The sequence below is a fragment of the Natrix helvetica genome (genome assembly GCF_964273705.1).
Source record: "Natrix helvetica genome assembly, chromosome: 2".
Taxonomy (NCBI): Eukaryota; Metazoa; Chordata; class Lepidosauria; order Squamata; family Natricidae; genus Natrix; species Natrix helvetica.
The window spans coordinates 32,195,648-32,215,219 of NC_138552.1; the positions used below are offsets into that span (position 1 = coordinate 32,195,648).

General features: G+C 44.4%; 1 protein-coding gene across 4 annotated transcripts in view; it reads left to right on the top strand.

Moving 5' to 3' along the window:
* Positions 1-19,572, top strand: part of ERBIN (erbb2 interacting protein) — a 92,168-nt gene that overhangs the window by 21,764 nt on the left and 50,832 nt on the right. For all 4 annotated transcript variants that reach the window (XM_081942602.1, XM_081942605.1, XM_081942603.1 and 1 more), the window contains exons 2-3: positions 8,723-8,779; positions 11,061-11,258. In XM_081942602.1, coding sequence (XP_081798728.1) covers positions 11,070-11,258 — 189 coding nt within the window. In that variant the 5' untranslated portion in view covers positions 8,723-8,779; positions 11,061-11,069. The remainder of the gene's footprint in view (positions 1-8,722; positions 8,780-11,060; positions 11,259-19,572) is intronic.

The following is a 19,572-nucleotide window of genomic DNA, read 5'->3' on the forward strand; positions in this document are numbered from 1 at the left end:
TTTCAGTAATATAAAGTAAGCAAAAGAAAAGAAAAAAGAAAAAAAACAATTTTTTTTGTCAGTAATAGTCTTTTCAGTCAAGGAACCACATCCTGTTTTGTGATATTGAACATTTTAAAAAGCAAGGCATAGAGTTAACAGTTCTTGGTGTTATATTTTCTTAATGAAAAGGATAAGCAGGGTTTAAATTTTTTTGGGTGTGTGTGTTGCATGATGGGTTGGTATTCTTTAGGATGGTAACAGAGGGAAAACTGATTTCACCTAGGAATTATTTCTGGCATATCTGGCAGATTTTATTTACCATATTTTTCGAGTATAAGACGCACCGATATTTTGACGAGGCAAATTAAAAAAAAGTTTTTGCACTCTGCAGACCTCCCCAAAATGTCCCCATTTTTTGTGAAAATGAGTCCTTTTTTCTCAAAAAAAAGGCATGCATAGCCTTTAGGAGGCTTATAGAGTGCTCCTGGGGGCTGCGTGTGGAGCAAAATTGAGCAAAAATCCGCCCATTTTTTGCTCATTTCTCCCCTCCCCAGACCCTAGGAGCACTCTGAAAGCCTCCTAAAGGCACTGCATGGCCATTTTGGTGAAGGGGGTGGGGTTTTGGGAGGAAGAAAAATGCTGTATTCAGTGTATAAGATGCACCCAGATTTTCAGCCTCTTTTTTGAGGGGAAAAGGTGTGTTTATACTCTGAAAAATACGGTAAGAAAAGCTTAAAAGTTTTCTCATTGCCAGTAACTTAAATATCCTGGATGGAATATATATAGCACTCACAGATATCTGTTTAGTTATAATACATTGAAAATAGAGATTTGAACTGACAAATTGCAGTCAGCAGAAGTAGCCTGCAGTACTGCATTCTAACCACTGCGCCACCGAGCTCAAATCCTCTAATATTGTTTTCAGCGTGCTTCTTTAAATATTTAAAAAATCTGGCCTGATACTGGGGGTGTTAATGAATCCCTACAAAATGTAATCTTTCATTCTCTTCTGCACAGTGAATAGAGGGCCCACTAGATGAATGCTGTAGTGATACACTTTGAATCTTTTACAGTAGTCTTCAAGTTACAACCGTAATGGAGCCTGCTGATTAGGGTTGGAAGTCGGGACAAGGTTAAATGAACTCTTCTCCACTGTGCATTCATTAAACAAATGCACAAGTTGTTAAATGGGGGTCAGGGATTGGGGAAATCGGGGCAGGCCTAGTGCAGGCGCAAAGCGACCTGTTTACGATCTCTCAAGGTCTCCCCACCCTTCATGCAGGCCATCATAGCTGTCCATCTGACTGCTCAGGGCTGGCTTCCCAAAACCAGGCAGGAGGCAGGAGAGCTTTGCAATCACTCAGTGGCCATCTGATTGTCACAGAAAGCTTAAAAAGCAGCCACCATTTCTGTAAGGAATTGTAGGGGCACTGAAAACGGTGGCTGCTTCTAGGAGGCATTGGGAGCAGGCCTGAGCACTGCAGGTCCCATCAAGGCAGGATGGTGCAGCACCTCCGTGGTCTCTTATACGGACAAAGGACCACAGGGACACTGCAGCTGTCATAACTTTGAAACATGGTCACATATGGTTTTGGGGTATCAGTCTTAACTTTGATTGTTAAGTGGCTTGTCATTTCTTGAGATTACCGATATAAAGATCTTCCTCAAATAGCAGGTAATTATGGTTTGAATGTATTGTTTTTAGAATTTGGAAAAAATCATTCTAATAGGGAGCTGAAGGTTTGAAAATTCACCTTACAAGTGAGAAAAAATAAGGGCATTAAACAATATATGTCTGTTATAAAATTAATGAAAAATATATTTATTCTGAATATAGTTAATCCAATTGTTTCAGCCTTAGCATTGAATACAATTTAATTTGAGGAGAAAAATAGTTTTGTTACTTACACCCAGAAAGCATACTCTTTGTGGATTTATATGATCCTTATTTTTTTATTTATTTCATGAGAACCCAAATATTATAAATCATTTAATTAGCAACATTTTCAGCTATTATTTTTCTTCTATTTCTTCCTCAGCTTGGTTGTTCTGTTGTATGTAGAATTCAGAACATTGCTATACACTGGAATAGTAGTATAGTTTATGTTGTAATAAGACCTGACTTTCTGTGCTGTTAAAAAGCACAGAAAGAAAAACCAAAGATATTTCAGATTTTGTTTTGGTGTACATACACAGATTGTGTATATGTACTTCACTTGTTTTTCAGTCATGGTGGAATTGGTGGCTTCTGTCTTCAACAACAACAACAACAACAACATAATCCTATTCAGAAGTTCTTGGACTTCTTATAAACTTACCTGATTCATTCCCGTCTGCTTTAACCACTGCACTTTGCTCTCTAAAGATCTACTTAGTTCAGCATTTTTTGTAATGCAATGATCAACTTGATGCCCTCAGAAATTTACAATTTCTGAAGAAGGTAATAAATCTCCCACTGCTTCTGCGTATCAACTTTTATTTACACCATACTGCCTGTCATTTATCATGTTTGTCATTGAGAGGGTACAATAAAAAGCCATCAATGTTATCCATTGACATTTCATGTGAGGAATGGAACTTGTAAACAGCACTAGTAGAATCACTGTGTAAGTATAGACCAGATGCGTTACAATCTCAATCCTGGTAAAAGAATGGCCAAGAGTCTGTTGACTGGAAAAGATGTGAGGAAAAGACTTAAGATTCAAACTCTGATGAAGTTCTGAACAATTTTTCAGAGCTTCATCAGTGTGAATCTTAAGTCTTTTCCTCTCTATTCTACACCATAACATTTGTGCATGTATGGTTTCCATTTGTCTGCAATTAACTACTGTACCCATCATTGTGAAATCTGTTAGCCTCAGTAATTGTGTAGTTCCTGAATATGATCATTTATAAATGTAAGAAAGTATATAACTGTACAATATTGCAATATTTGTTCCCTCTTTTCTCTTTTAACTGCAAAATTGTGCTGTATGTGTTTTCTGATGGGATTTTACTTTGTGGGTGATTTCTCCAAAAATTTTCAGCAATGCAATACAATGGGTAAGCTGTTCAGTTATTTTAACCTGAGTTTATGCTGGAAAGAATATTTGTATTATGATGTAATGTGTAACAGACTCTGGGAAAATAGAGGGACCATTGCAAAAGAGATACTCAGTTAATGACTGCAGTTGGAATTGGTAACTGTTGCTAAATGATATGGCCATAAAAGGAAAAATGATGAGATTTGCGACAGCAGTTCTGGTTGAGATTGTTAAACAAATCACATGTGGTTATTAAGTGTGATGTCACATGACTGCGACCGACTTCTGCCAGCTTTCCCAATGGCTCTGCTGGTTGGAATCTGGCAGTGATTGTCATAAATAGCCAAATTGGGTGACCAAATGGGGATCATGTGACCAAGGGGAATGCTGTGACAGCTGCAACTTCAAGGAATGGTCATCTCTTCGTTCAGCAATGCTGTAATGTTGAATGGTCACTAAATGAGTGGTTGCAAAGCAAGAATTATCTGTACTTCAGCCCAGGGTAGGGAGAAGCATAAGAAAAGGGATTCAGAACGACTCTACCTCCATTACATTAGATCAGAGTTGAGTGGGAGAATTTTAACAGGCTTCCAAGGTTCTGCTACATTAACTTACTGGCAATAAAAATCTTTCCAGAAATTTATGTGGCTTTTGATTTCAGACTGCCTAAAAGAGCCTGACACGTGCTACTACACATTAAAAGTGTGAGAGAAATAAAATCATTTTAATTTGTATAAGTAGCGCTCAACTTATGACCATAATGGAGTCTGGAATTTTGGCTGTAAGTCATTGCATTTGTAAGTCAAGGCAACATGTGATTGGACTTATTTTATGACTGTCATAAAGCGAGAAACTAGTCATTAAGTGAATCCATTTCTCTGGGCATTTTTTGGCAGAAACTGACAGAAAATATTGGAAACTGACAAATGGACATTGCAATTGGTTGCAAACGCGTGCAAATACCTGAAACAGAATCACATGACCCTGTGTGTGTGTGTGCGCGCGCACGCCTCCCATCACTCTGAGGAAGGAGCTTTTTAAAAGTACAACATAATTGAAAGGTTGTTCAACCACCAGTCATAGGTTGAGGACTACCTACATATTGGCCTCATGGCTGCAATAAACTGATTTGATTTGATGGAATAATTCAGGGATGTCAAATTAAGGCCCGCGGGTCGAATCTGGCCCGCAGGGTGATTAGATCTGGCCGTGGGCTGCCCAGGAAACAGCGAAGGACCAACCCGCGGTGCCTCTGCCAACAAAAACTCCATTTTCGCTGGCAGAGGGCTGCATGATCTTGAGCTGGCCACACCCATCCCAGCCATTGCCATCCCAGCCGTGCCCACTCGCCCCCCCCCCCGAGGTCAAACGCAACCCTGATGCGGCCCTCAATGAAATCGAGTTTGACACCCTTGGAATAATTTAATTCAACAATAATTGAATGACATTTAGTACATAGTGTATTAAATGGAACAATAAATTAAATTTAGAATCAAAGTGCTTAGAAAGAGTATCTTTATTGACATGAAAGGAAAATGCTATTCATTTCATAGGCAAAAGGTTTGACAAGAGCTAGGTGCCTTTCGCTGTAAAAGTGCAATGGAATCCATCTATGCAATAAAATAAATAAATAAAAGTGGGATGCTCTCTGCCCAAAGGCTTCCAAGCAACCCAGTGAAGCAGAATATTTAAGTTCCATTTTCAGGAAGATACAATTACCAGCTAGTTGCCTTTGTCAGGAACATGAAGTTAAAGGCCTGGCTTGTGAGAAAAGCTGCCAGATACCACAATACACTCCTGTCTGCCTGGGCCAAGTGGTGATTTCCCTCCCCCCTCCAAACTTTTAATTAGAGGCAGAGCAACTATTCTAATTACAGATCTCAAGACACAATAGATAATACATTAAAAAATGGTTTTATATCTCATGGGGATCATCTTGAGTGGAAGGAGGTTCCATTGGTGAATTTATATTCAAGTGTAAAGTTTGGTTAAAATGATGCTAATTATAAAACAAATGGAGTCCAACTTTTTTTTAAAAAAAGCAGAAGGGAAGTAATTATGGGATACTCGGGAAATTAAACTTTGAATGCAATGAGTAAGCAGTGACTTTGGAAGCATTTTAAAAATAATAATGCAGAAGGATATGAAGGGCCTCCGGATGTATTTTGAAGGAAGATCCCTAAATAACTGTTCTGCAGTTGGTTGCAAAGGAAAAACAAAAACCCTTATCTGTTGCCAACTAGCTTTGAATCTAGGAATTTGGTGTGCAACCTTACATGTGTCTTATTATAGTATAAGTAGTCAATAACATTTACTTTTCGGGCACTGTAAAACAAGCTGCAGTGTTCTCAGAACTACATTTTTATATGATTCTAAATCTCTAACATTTTATTTTGAAAATTTAAAAATGATGCTACCAGCAATTTTTGGAAACTTTCTGGGTTTTGGTGGTGGTGAATGTTTATAATAGACTATAAAAATCTATTCCATGTCAAGCCAGTTATTTACAGTACTGCTTAAAAGTTTGTGAAATTTCAACATTTCTGCTTAAACATTACCCTAAAACCAGTCCCGATTTAACAAATGGGTCAAAAACATTGTAATTGTTCATTTATTGAGAAAACGATCCTAAGCTAAATATTTTTGTGCGGCAAATGAATTTAAGCAACTAGGCTTATCAGTTGACTTGAAGGGGAAATTAAAGTCATGTGTTCAGTCACTGGTATGATAATGTAGAGAAGGTCCTGCCTTATAAAAAAGAATAGAATTTTGGCTATTCATCTAAGTCTCATCTTAAAAACACGGTATGTGGAAGTGTATCATAGCTGAAAGGATATTTCAGAGGTTCTCCAACAAAAATTATTGATGTTTCCCGATTTGGGAAATGTTACAAAACTATTTCCAAAAAGTTTGGACTCCAGGAATAACTTTCAGGCTGTTTGTATAGATCCCACCAATGAAAGGAACTGAAAGCTTCTCTTGCATTTTTATGTATGTATGAAATTTATATGGCCACCCATCTCATAAGAAGTGACTGAGTGGTGTTTGGCAATTAAATAAAACAAACACATAAACAATTATTAATAAAATGAAAGAGTCTTTATTAAAATACAAACCATTAGGTCAGTGATGGGAAACAATTGGTACGCCCTAGTACGGGCGTACCGGTGCTTCCGGAGGGCGTGCCTGCCCGCTCTCCTTACCTGTATTTGAGCCGATTGGGGCTTACGCACATGGAGCGTACAGAGCCTGCCCGATGCTCCGCCAAGCAGCTGGAGCATCATGGAGTGTCGTGGGCGGTAAGTACACATGCGCACACTGTGCGGGTGCTGCACGCATGCATGTGGTGGGCGCCTGGCCCCATTGCACTGTACCAGTTGGCACCGGGATCCAGAACCCACCACTGCGCTAGGTACAGGAGAGAATAAATTAAGTACAATGATGGAGCTATCTTCGAATATCACTCCTCTTCTGGGATCCCAAGCCAAATGACATAACCAGAGTTTAACGGATTTACAGAACGTTAACAGGGATGAGACTTAACCTTACTTTGTGAAGGAAAGTGTTTCAGGAGGTGGGTAACACACGGCAGAAAAAGTCCACCTTCTGGGACCTGCCAACTATAAGTCCCTAGCAGATGGGACTCAAAGCCAGATCGAATGGGACTGCAGATGTAATTGGGTAAAGGTGGCCCCCTCAGATAATCTGATCCTATACCATGATGGGCTGAAAAGGTTAAACCCACACCTTAAATGGACATGGAAGCAAACTGGCAACCAGTGCAGCTTGTGGAGCAAAGATATGATGCATGTTGTTTTACAAGCACATGTAACTACCCACATTATTGCTTTCTGTATTAATTGAACAATTGTTTTTAATGGCAGTTTTATTGCTGCCATAGTTAGTAGCCTTTAGACTTGATGATGACCAGAGGGCTGCATCAGGTAGTTATCATGATGCAAATCCTGAAAGCATGGCTATCTCTTGGAACATGGTTTTGTTTGCATTTGTTACTGCATATACTGTATTTTTCGGACTATAAGATGCACTCCCAAGTGGGTGGAAATGTCTTATAGAGCGAATGTTGCCGAAGCCCTGCCCACCCGCTGGCCCCCACCCTTTAGCCTCTGCCTCCCAGCAATTTGTCTCCTTGCAGCAAACAACCTGGTCAGCTTCAGCACAGCCTGATTTAGCATGAACAGCTGATTGGAAATTGGATTGGCCTCCCGGAATACCACCTATCAGCTGTTCCAGGCTGCGGGGATCGCTGCTCTCCATCGCCGCCGTGGCTGCTCATCGCCGCTGCCACTTATCGCCACCTCCGTGCACCCTATTTTCGGCCTCCGTGCATTCCATTTTCTGCCTGTTTCAGGTAGTGGGGATAGGCGGCGGTGATCCATGCCACCTGGGACCAGCCGAAAATGGGATGTGTGGAGGCCGAAAATAGAGCATGTGGAGGCGGTGATAGGTGGCAGCGTCTATGGGCGACAGTGATCCCCACAACCTGGAATAGTGGATAGGCAATATTTCGGGAGGCCGGTCCAGCTGCCAATCAGCTGCTCATGCTAAATCAGGTTGTGCTGAAGCTGACCAGGCTGTCTGTTGTTTGCTGCAAGGAGGCAAATTGCTGGGAGGCAAAAGCAGATTTTTTTTCCTCCCCAAAAGCTAAGCTTATACTTTGGAGCATCTTATAGTCTGAAAAATACAGTACATTCCTTAACTTCCTGAAATTATTCAGAGACCTTGGAAATTCTCAATCCTAAACTTATAGCAATGGAAAAATATAGAATTGAGAGGAATCCCTGTCATTAGCATATAGATGACAATTAGCATAAATTCTGGGAATAATCCTTCCCTGTGGTTGCATATTCAATGGCATAGGAGATAAACATAATACATTCTATTTTGGGCTGCCTTGAGTTGGCCCCAAATAGGGGAGCAGGACTGCTAATTGCAATGGGATGTTTTTGAAGAGAACTTAGTTCCACTAGTTTCTAGTCTGTTTTTGGAATCAGTGCAAAGCCTTTGTAGTGGGCTGTAACATTCTAAGTTGTTAGACTTACTGACAAGCTTTTATTTAGCATTTGGCTTAGTAGAGGTGGAGTAAGATGTAAGTTCTCTCCATAACAGAAAGTGGCTAGCTACTGCATACTAGGAAGAAGCCCTGAAACGGGTAATGGCAAGCAGACATCCAAGATGCATTTGTATATTAATCATAGTTCAATTCTGTCTCTTCCTTCTCTTAGGCTTCCATGTTTTCTCATTATTGATCTTTGCTTTTTAGCCTTGAAGCTGGGCACTGTTGTTTATTGGCATAACTTGACACGTCTGCCCTAAGAAACACTGGCTGTTTCACATAAAAGATTTCATTGAGTTGCCTTACATAGTACAAACCTACCTGAATATGAAGCCACTTTTGGAATACAGATGCAATATTCCCGAGCAAAGGAATTGAACTTTGGTTCCATAGCTCCCTTTTTGTGAAACACCCTCACTTGGTAGCAAATGACTGTTTTGGGTTTTTTAATATATATTTTCTTCTATTGTACATATCCTAATATCTTTTAAAATTGTTACTGCACTTTGGTGTTTGTTCAATAGCTTATTTTGGTTAAGATTTTTAAAAAGGGGAAGTATTAGCAAAAAATAAATGGAAGGTTGTAGAATATTGTATATAGTTATAGTTTTAACCAAAGTTATTGTTTCCCTTTTCACAGAATGTTGGTTTTGAAAGCTCAGGGAAGAAGCAACAGGGAGAAAATCACAATCCAGTGGTAAGCATGACTGCATGGACATCCCATTTAATTATTTAACAAGTAATATTTTAGCTGGGCTTTTTTATTGAAATAAATATAGCAGTTAGGAATATTAATAAAATATTAGAGAATAATCAGGGAATGAAAGAACATTTTACTTGATTTAGCTATTCAATTTTAAGTGCATAGTTTGAAATTTTAAACAATTTCTGTTCCTAAAATGATAAAGCCTTAGTTATACCGTCTCTGTTTTCTCTAGCCATTAGATCCTTGGCATCATAAATAAACATACATAGCAAAGAAGGGGGGGAAGGGAGAAGTGAGAGAAGGCAAGGAATCAAATCCATGAATGCTAGAGCTTAGTTTTCAGATAATGTGATACATTTCCTTGTCCGACATTTCTAGGAGATGTTTTGACCAAATTAAAATGTTTATTCTACATTGCTTCCCTACACTCTTAACTGGTTATCAGATGTCCACAGATATTAGCATGACATAATTTTCTACTATGATGGTATATATACAAGAATTGTTAAAGTGGAGACTCTGAAAGCTATAATAAATTGCCACTAAATTCTATTTTAAAACCAAATGACAAAATAATGAAGCCATAACTATCATAGGGCTGGAAGGATCTTGGAGGTCTTCAAGTTCAAATCTCCCCTCCCCCCATGCAATGCAGGAGACCTTATTGTATCCTGAATAAATGACTGGCCAATATTTTTGAAGACCTCCAGCAATGGAGCACCTAGAACTCTGAGAGGCAAGTTGTTCCATTGATCAATTTTCTTATTGTCAGGAAATTTCTCCTTAGTTTCCAATTGGATCTCACTTCAACAAGTTTCTGCCTATTGCTTCTTATCCTGCCCTCAGATGCTCTGGAAAACAAGCTGACTCCCTCTTCTATGTGATAGCCTTCAAATGCTCGAAGACAGTTATCATGTCACACGCAATACCCTTCTTTTCATTATATTAGAAATACTTAGTTCCCTTAACCTATTTATCTTATGGGTTATCCTCCATAACCTTTGTCATCTTTGTTGCTTTTCTCTGCACTCTTTTTAGTCTCTCAGTAACGTTTTGTGTGTTGGTGACTAGTACTGGTTGCAGCATTACAAGTGTGGCCTCACGAATGTAGTGTGGAGTGGTACTATCACTTCTCATGATCTTGACCCCAACATTTCTGGCACAGACGGGAGGAAGTGGTGGCGGCAAAAGGAGATGTTTTTGCATGCACACATGCGCACGGCTTTCACAGTGGGCCACAAGGGTTGGGGACCCCTGTACTTGACACCATCCCTCTGTTGATGCAGCCTAGGGCTTCACATGCTGTTTTGACTGCTGCAGAACACTGCTGGTTCATACTTAGATGATAGTACACTAGAATATCAAGTTCCCTCTCACAGTTACTACACTTGAGGCGGGTAACTCCTTTTCTCTACCTATGCATTTGGTTGTTACTGCCTAACTGCTGGACCTTAACTTTTCTCATCTTTGAACTGCATCTTGTTGGCTAGAGCCTAGTGCTCAAGTTTGTCAAGATCCTTCTGAATCTAGAATCAGTCTTCCAAAGTGAGGTTCTTGGTGTTCTCTGAGCTTGCTTGTTTTCTTGCAGACTTTGGTGAGAATGGTCTTGGTGGTTCTCTATGAGGTTGTTGTTTATTGTTACCTTGTTGGTCTGAATTGATGGTTACTTGATTTGGGTATTGTTTGCTTCTTGATTGTTGGTTTATAAATAGACCAATCAAGGAACCACCAAGGACACTTGCATCAACACTAAACGAGAAACCACTAATCTGTAAAATGAGAGCAAACCCCAGTTTTTACTAGCACTGAAGATGTAACCTAGTTTCATAATGAAACATTTGCAGCAAACCAACCAAGACAGAAAGCACTAAGGACCCCGCAGTTCAACCATGAGCTACAACTATTATCTTCTGTTCATCTTCCCAAAGTGTTGGCTATTTTCCCCAACTTGGTGTCATCTGCAAATTTGATGAATTCATCTTCTATAAATTCTTAGTTTTATGTTCAAATTGAAAAAGATAGTTACATAGCTGGCTTTCACATCTTTTTTGGGTGGATTCATTAGTATAAAGAGGCTAATACTTCTGTTTAGAGATAATTCTATTCAAGAAGATGCATGAACATAACATTAGAAACTTTGTATGTGCTTTGAACTAAGTCCTTAGTGTCTTTCATTTAAAAAGAACTCATATCTGTAAATATGTGGCAATATTTATTCAACTTCCTGGGCTTGTTACTATTTTTAGAGTACTTCTTTGTTTTCTCACCATAGTGCCTGAAAATGACAACAAAACGGAACTTGTTCGTGCGATTGGTCCCATGCCGTTGCTTGCGTGGAGAAGAAGAAACTGTGACTGCACTTGATTACTCGCACTGCAGCCTGGAGCAGGTTCCTAAGGAAATCTTTACTTTTGAAAAGACATTGGAAGAACTCTATTTAGATGCTAATCAAATTGAAGAGCTTCCAAAGGTATGTTGCATTCTCATATGGCATTTCTTTATGTAAGTGAATAACAGTAAATCCTCACATAAATGCTTTGTGTACAAAGGTAGGTAGAGTACATTTTCTAGTAGTTGTATAATGTTTGCATGTCAGGACAGAAATTAATATGACAAATCAAGGTTGACATATCAATATTTATATAAGGTTCTGTACATGCATGTCACCTTGGTTGAAATCAATCATAGTTGCTTGCTTATTGATTATTGTTCTAGCATTTGTGAGTGGCCCGCAAAATAGATTTTGTGGAGAAGAAAATAGTTTATAGTATTCTAGGCTATAGAGTGTTTCCATTTTCAGAAGAATCAGTTTTAAAAATATTACTAAATGACTCCCTTAAACATAATAATAATAATAATATATTTATTTCTTAGCCGCGCCCTCTCCCGAAGGACTCGGGGCGGCGTACAACAAAACATTCGAAATAAATATGCAAACAAAACAAACATATAACAAGGTACACTAAAACATACATACATATATATAAGGAGGAGATCGATTAATAAAAACAATTAAAATACTGTATTTAAAACCCCTAGAAATTAAATGTAATTAAAAAACCCAGTTAAAAACCCGTCAGGAGCGATATGGTTGAATCAAAGTTGAGCCAGGCCAGCTGCTTGGAATAGGTGGGTCTTAAGCTTAATACGGAAGGAGCGGAGGTCAGAGGTATTCCTAATATCCGGAGGGAGGTCATTCCACAGGGCTGGGCCCGCCACAGAGAAGGCTCTACTCCTAGGCGCCGCCCCACGACATTGTCTAGCGGACGGCACCTGGAGGAGCCCCTCTCTGTGCGAGCGAATTGGTCGCAGGGATGTATGGGGCAGAATACGATCCCGCAAGTAACTAGGTCCTAAGCCATGGAGCGCTTTAAAGATAGTTATCAAAACCTTGAAACGCACCCGATAGGCCACAGGAAGCCAGTGCAGCTCGCGCAGGAGCGGTGTCACGTGGGAGTACCTAGTACTCCCCATAATTACCCGCGCGGCTGCGTTCTGGACCAACTGCAGCCTCCGGGTGCATTTCAAGGGAAGCCCCATGTAGAGAGCGTTACAGTAGTCCAAGCGAGACGTCACCAGCGCATGAGTGACTGTGCGCAAGGCATCCCGGTCCAGTAGGGGGCGCAATTGGCGCACCAGGCGAACCTGGTGGAACGCCCCCCTTGCCACGGCTGTCACATGGTCATCCATGGACAGCCGGGCATCTAGGAGGACGCCCAAATTGCGCGCCCGCTCCACGGGGGCAAGATGGATGCCCCCAATGGCCAATGATGGAATTAATTGGCTGAACCGGGGGGCTGGTACCCACAGCCACTCCGTCTTGGAAGGGTTGAGCTTGAGTCGGTTGTCATCCATCCAGATCCGTACGGCTTCCACACACCGGGACATCACTTCGATGGCCTCGTTGGGGTGGTTCGGGGTGGAAAAGTACAGCTGAGTATCATCAGCGTACAGATGGTATCCCACCCCGAAACCACGGATGATCTCACCCAGCGGCTTCATATATGTGTTGAACAGGAGTGGCGAGAGGACCGACCCCTGTGGCACCCCACAGGTAAGGGGGCGTAGGGTCGACCTCTCTTCTCCTGTCAACACACGCTGCGTCCGGTCAGAAAGGTAGGAGCCGAACCACCGCAAAACGGTGCCCCGGACCCCCAGCCCCTCCAGCCGGCGCAGCAGGATACCATGGTCGATGGTATCAAAAGCCGCCGAGAGGTCTAATAGGACCAGGATAGAGGAACAACCTCTATCTCTGGCCCTCCAGAGATCATCCACCAACGCGACCAAGGCCGTCTCCGTGCTGTGACCGGGGCGGAAGCCGGACTGGCGCGGGTCTAGATAATCATTTTCCTCCAGATGTCGTGGGAACTGGTAGGCCACCACACTCTCTACAACCTTCGCCAAAAAGGGAAGGTTGGAGACAGGACGATAATTAGCCAGCTCCAAAGGGTCCAGGGAAGGCTTCTTGAGCAAGGGTCTCACCACCGCCTCTTTCAAGGCGGCCGGGAGAGACCCCTCTCCCAACGAAGCATTCACTAGGCCCAGGAGCCAGTCTCGTGTAACCTCCCAGGATGCCAGTACAAGCCAGGAGGGACACGGGTCCAATAAACATGTGGTGGGTCGCAGTCGTCCACGCAATCTGTCCAAATCCTCGATGGCAACCGAGTCAAACTCCTCCCAGATGGAAACCTCAAGACTCGCCATGGGCGTCTCCACTGGATCACTGACAGGAACCCAGTCTCTCCGGATTTGAGCGATTTTATCCTGCAGATATTTACCAAATTCCTCTGCCCTGCCCTGTAGAGGGGCCTCCCGCGGCCTCTGAAACAAGAGGGAGCGGGACACCCGAAACAGGGCGGCAGGGCGGTTCTCCGCGGATGCAATGAGAGTGGCACAGTATTGACGTTTGGCCATTCTCAATGCCACAAGGTACGTCCTTAAATGGGCTCGTACCTGTGTTCGATCAAATTCGGAGCGAGAGGATCTCCAACGACTCTCTAGACGTCTCTTGCGGCATTTCATCACCCTCAGCTCCTCGGTAAACCAAGGGGCCAGGGTGGATCGTTGCCGCCGGAGAGGCCGCAAAGGCGCCATCCGGTTCAAGGCCCCGGTAGTTGCATTATTCCACGCAACCACCAGGTCCCCTACCCGGGGGCGGGTCAAGGTTACAGGAGGTGGCCCAAGCTCCCTCTGGAACCTATCAGGTTCCATCAGGCGCCTGGGGCGGAACCATCTGGAACTTTCTTGTTCCGCCTCCCCGCGGCGGGAGGTAGCACCAGGGAAGTCAAGACGAAGGAGTGAGTGGTCTGACCATGACAGGGGAGTGATGGTTAAGTCACCTCCTCCCAGATCACTCAGCCACTGGCCAGAGACAAAAACAAGGTCCAGAGTGTGACCTCCCTCGTGTGTTGGGCCCTGAATCATTTGAGTCAGGTCCATGGCTGTCATGGAGGCCATGAACTCCCGAGCCCCCTCTGATGCTTCTCCCACCGACGGCAGGTTAAAATCCCCCATCACTAAAAGTTTGGGGGTCTCAACCGCCACCGATGCGATCAGCTCAAGGAGTTCAGGCAGGGCCGCTGATGTATAGCGAGGAGCCAGGTATACTATCAGCAGGCCCAACTGTCTCCCAGGCCCCCATTTCACAACAAGGGCTTCACATCCGGACGTCTGTGGCACAGTAGACTCCCTCGGCTCTAGATCCTCCCGAATAATTGCTGCCACCCCACCGCCCCTTCCCTGGGCCCGGGGCTGGTGAAATGCTCGGTATCCTGGTGGGCACATTTCCACTAGGGGACGACCTCCCTCGTGGCCCAACCAGGTCTCCGTTATTCCCGCGAGGTCCGGCTCCCCCTCTAAAATTAGATCGTGAATGAGGGGGGCCTTGTTAACAACGGACCTCGCATTGCATAACAACAGCCTTAGGCCCTGGGTCTGTGACTCTTGACCACCTAGAACGCGGGGGTTGGTACAAGCGACCGGGTGTAACCAGCAACCACGGTCTCCCAACCGACTGTAAGTTCTTAAATTGTCCTCGTATCTGCCCCTCCCTGCGACTGTTGGAATTAAAGAGCCCTGTATAGGAATGATGTCCTCCCCCTCCTCCTCCCTTCCGCCCCTTCTGCTTGCGACCACACCTGGGGGCCCGGCTCTCACATCGCTCCTGATCTGAGACCCACCCGCCCCAAACATGGATTGCTGGTAAGTTTAGAATCCAAGCAATATGTTTTGCACATTCCTAGGTGAAGCATATTAGTACTGTTGCTCTCCAGAGCTTCAGATAAATCCTTTCCGGTGACTTCCTGTAGACGCTAAATAATAAAGGTCAAAGTAAAGTGGTTTTATTGAATAGTGTTCTATTTTTCAAACACAGCACAGTAGAATAAAACATGACCTTTGTAACATATTGATCTCAACCCTGTCTTGGGAAGGAACACTTGTTAATGTGAAGAAAGTACCAGCGTTAAAACATTAAAGCAGATTATATGCTGACAGGCATGCATAGCATCACTGAAGACTGTTGTTCATTTTCTACATGATATTTTCACTGCATTGATCAGTAAAAAGAAGCATTGCATAAATGCACAAACATACCCAGGAATAGCCTTTTGAGGCAGCCAAGCGGGCGTTCCAACATTTCTCCTAGGCGCTGCTTGGAGTGTCCAAGCATGGGTTAACTTCAGCTTGCTGCCCAAGGACTGAGTTTAAATCTTTAGTGTAGCCACGCCTCCTGCTCCCTTTAGAGGCCCAGTTTTAAAAACTCAGTCGCCCTAGAAGGATGCATTTGGGGAGATCCAGTTCTTGGACAGCAAGTTGGACTCTCCAAACAGTCTAGTGTAGCCTAATTTTTTATTTTTCTTGTCAGTGGATAGTTTAGGAAGCATTAGGGCTTTATTATTTTTCCCTGCAAGTGAAAACTTTCTCATAACAGCCTTCCTGATGTGTGGAACAGACAGCTTAGAGTGAGGCTGCCTTCCGCAACCACCGCAGTCGAGGCACCACCGGGAGGCTCGTCAGCGGCTGCCGGCGAGCTCAGAGAGCAGGTAGGAAGGTTAGGGAACCCCCAGATGCTGTCGGAGGACTGTTGCTAGCCCTGGAGGCTCTACTGAGCTATCCGGATTGCCGACAGCTCCCCGGTGTTGCTCCAAAGCACGCAGTTGCCATTTTGAAAGGAAAAAAGTGATGCTCTTTATTTCCCAGCTGTTTAAAACGCCGCAGCCTGGTTTCCAAAGCAGATTGCCGCTAGGAGGGCGTTTAACATTGGAATCTCGTTCTGGGGCTCCAGGCAGGTTCTCCCCTCCCCAGCAAGACTATTGAAGGCGGCCACAGGGAGTTTGGCTTTGCTCTGGCCATTCTTGCTGATGTCATCATCCAGGGAACAGGTGTGTCGGGATCTCAGCGTCACCATCTGCACGCTTGAACAACACAGTTTTTCTGTAAATCTGGAGAAAAGCCACATGACGCCAACCTCCAGAATCCAGCATCTGCAAGATGTTTCTCACACAAGAACGAGCGGACAGCATCACGTCACTCATGCGCCAGATTCGGAGGTCCAGGTCAGTGCCTCTCATCATGCTAGCCCAGCTGCTGGGGAAGTTGATTTCGTGCATCACAGTGGTTCCCTGTGCATGACTGCATGCATGGACTTCAGTGGTTCCTGCTTCCGATTCCACCAAGGCCTATGTCAATCACCAGGCAGAACTCGATCAAAGGCCCTGATGTCCGAGGCAGAAGCCCTGGGGCGGTGGGCAGAGTCCCACCTCTAGTCCATAAGGGCGAACCACATTTCGGGGGAGAACATGACAGTGGACTGGCTCAGCCGAACAACCACAGCAATTCAGAATGGCGGCTTCATCCGTCTCTGTTTCACCAACTGACCAGATGTTTGGACTTCCGACAGTAGACCTATTCGCCAGTCCCGAGAACACATACCTCCCCTGGTTCTTTTCAAGATTCCAATGCTCCAGCGTGGAAGGGACAGACGCTCTTCGATGCCGCTGGCCTCCTGGCCTGTTATACGCATTTCCACCTCTCCCACTGATACCTCAGGGGATCAGGAAGATCTTGCTGGAGGGCGCCGAAGTACTGCTAGTTGCCCTGCACTGTCCAAGGAGGTCCTGGTTCGCCGACCTTGTCAACCTGTCAATGACCAAACACTGGCGCATACCTCAGGAGCAAATCTCCCTCAGCCAAGGGGCCATCCCACACCCAGACCCTCAATGGCTTCAATTATCCATTTGGCACTTGAGGGGGACCTCTTGAGGTGGGACAGCTTCTCTGACAAGGTCATCCATACCATCCAGGCATCCAGGCAACCTTCTACCGTGCAGATCTATGATGCAACTTGGACTATCGTCTCCTCTTGGTGTCAGTCCCATCACATCGATGCCACTGCAGCGACAATTCCACAAATTCTGGACTTCCTCCAGGAGGGGTTGGACAAGGGCCTCACCCCCAACACCCTTCGGAGACAGATGGCAGCCCTAGCCACCATCTTGTCCAGAGACGATTCTCAACCGCTCAGCAGGCACTCAAGAGTTCGCAGTTTCCTAAAGGGGGCTACCAACCTACGCCCTCAGACGGTACACCGTTACTCAACTTAGGACTTATCGGTTGTATTGTAGGCCTTAACATCGGCGCCATTCGAACCAATTCGCTCTGTTAGCCTACGACATTTGTTGTTCAAAACTGCCTTTCTCGTAGCCATCACTTCAGCACGCAGAATTTCAGAGCTAGAAACTCAGGAGGTCATCCTCCCTGATTTCTGCCCGTACCCTAGTCATCCCAGGGAGCGTGTATGGCACAAATTGGATGTGCGCTGCGCTGTGCGGGTATACAGAAAGAGGACAGCTTCCTTTCACAAGTCAGAATTGTTCTTCATATCATTCCAACCCACCTCCATTGGCAGGAAGGTATCATCTTCCAACATAGGCAGGAATACATAGGCCTTGGTGGCAATATTGTCTGTCAGAAGGAGGACGTGAGACCCTTCGATGAACTGCCGGAAGTGGCGCAGGGCTAGTCTGGCGGCCCTGAGCTCCATTGGCAGGAAGGTATCATCTTCCAACATAGCACTTGCATCAAGCTGGCTTATGAGCAACAATCCAGACTTGTTCCTCTTCGTATAACAGCACACTCCGCGAGGAGCACCGCGACTACGGCCGCCTGGGCCATTCAAGCGCCTTTTGAAGAGATCTGCAGGGTGGCTACCTGGTCCTTGCTGTCACCGTTCATTCGGAATTACAGACTGGACTCCTTTGCCTCTGCAGAGGCTTCATTTGGAAGGAGAGTTTTACAGCGAGTCCTTGCGGGTTCTGCTAACCAGGACATTCCTTCTTCCCACCCTGGGACTACATAGCTTGGGCATGTCCCATGCTTAGACACTCCAAGCAGTGCCTAGGAGAATGAACGTTGGTTTACCTGAATGGTCGTTCTCTAGGCACTGCGGAAGTGTCCAACCCCACCCTGGGGTCACTTACGGGTGCGTGAATTATCACCTCCATGACTTAGGTTTAGGTTTAGGTACCTTACTCCTTACAACATCCTTCTAGGTCTCATACCTTCGTTTTTTAAACTGAGCCTCTAAAGGCAGCAGGAGGCATGGCTACATAAACTTTGAACTCAGTCCTTGGGCAGCAAGCTGAAGTTAACCCATGCTTGGACACTCCCGCAGCGCCTAGATAACGACCATTCAGGTAAGCCAACGGTCATTTTCATGTTTTCACAAAAGATTCTTCACTCAAACCGGCAGCTTTTGTGAAGCACTCTTTTTAGATGGTTTGTTTGGCTCTACTGCTGTAAGTAATTTTGGTTGATAACATTAAAAAGTAAAAGAAATAGATAGTTTACCAAGAGGACCATGGTAACCTTGGTACAATATTCAAGGCAAAAATCTGAACAAAACAGATCCATACAATCAGTACCATTCAGATCACAGTGATATTGCAATATTACATGCAAAGAAACATTTTTCACTGGCTGAATCAGCAAAAAATGTAATGTTGAAAAACAGCTTCTATCACTCAGACATTCTGTCTGCATCCTCAAGATCCAAAAGCTAAACAAAATAAAAACTATTAGATAAGCACCTGAAACAGGTGTTTCACAATGAGCAGCTGACTGCTACACCTTTTCCCTTTGCACCATCCCAGCAAATAAAGCCTCAGACTACAGAACGATAGTAGATATTAAGTTGTGCCAGTGCCCTAAATATGAGATAGATTTTCGATACTCCTGTCCATATCTGATCTTCTTCGTCCCAAATTGCTTTTTTGTTATGACTCTAGATGTGAATATCCATATTTCTGGAGATCTACCGTGTTTCCCTGAAATTACGACATGTCCTGATAATAAGGCCATGTCACATTTTTCTGGTGGGCAAAAATATAAGCCCTCCCCTGCAAATAAGCCCCCTGGACAACCCCCCACCTCTGGCCAGGCAGAGTGCCGCTCACCAACCTAGTGGTATCCCAAAGGTGCCAAGCCATGGGAACCGGCGGGGGGGGGGAAATGTGATTGTGTTGCTTAGCACCTTCGGAATACTGCTAGGTTGGTGAGCGGCTCTGTGCCCAGCTGAAGAGGGGGGTTGCTGGGCGGCTGCTGTCTTGCGAGCGGGCTTCCAAAGAGCCGGGCATAGCCTCATGGGCAAATGGCTGGGTTGCGCTGTTGCAGCAGCGCAGCACAGCAGCCATGAAGCGACCACACTCATGAGTAGCCACCTGGCAAATCCCCTTTCCAGCCGGGCACAGTGCCATTCACTGACCTAGGCAGTATCGCCAAGCCAT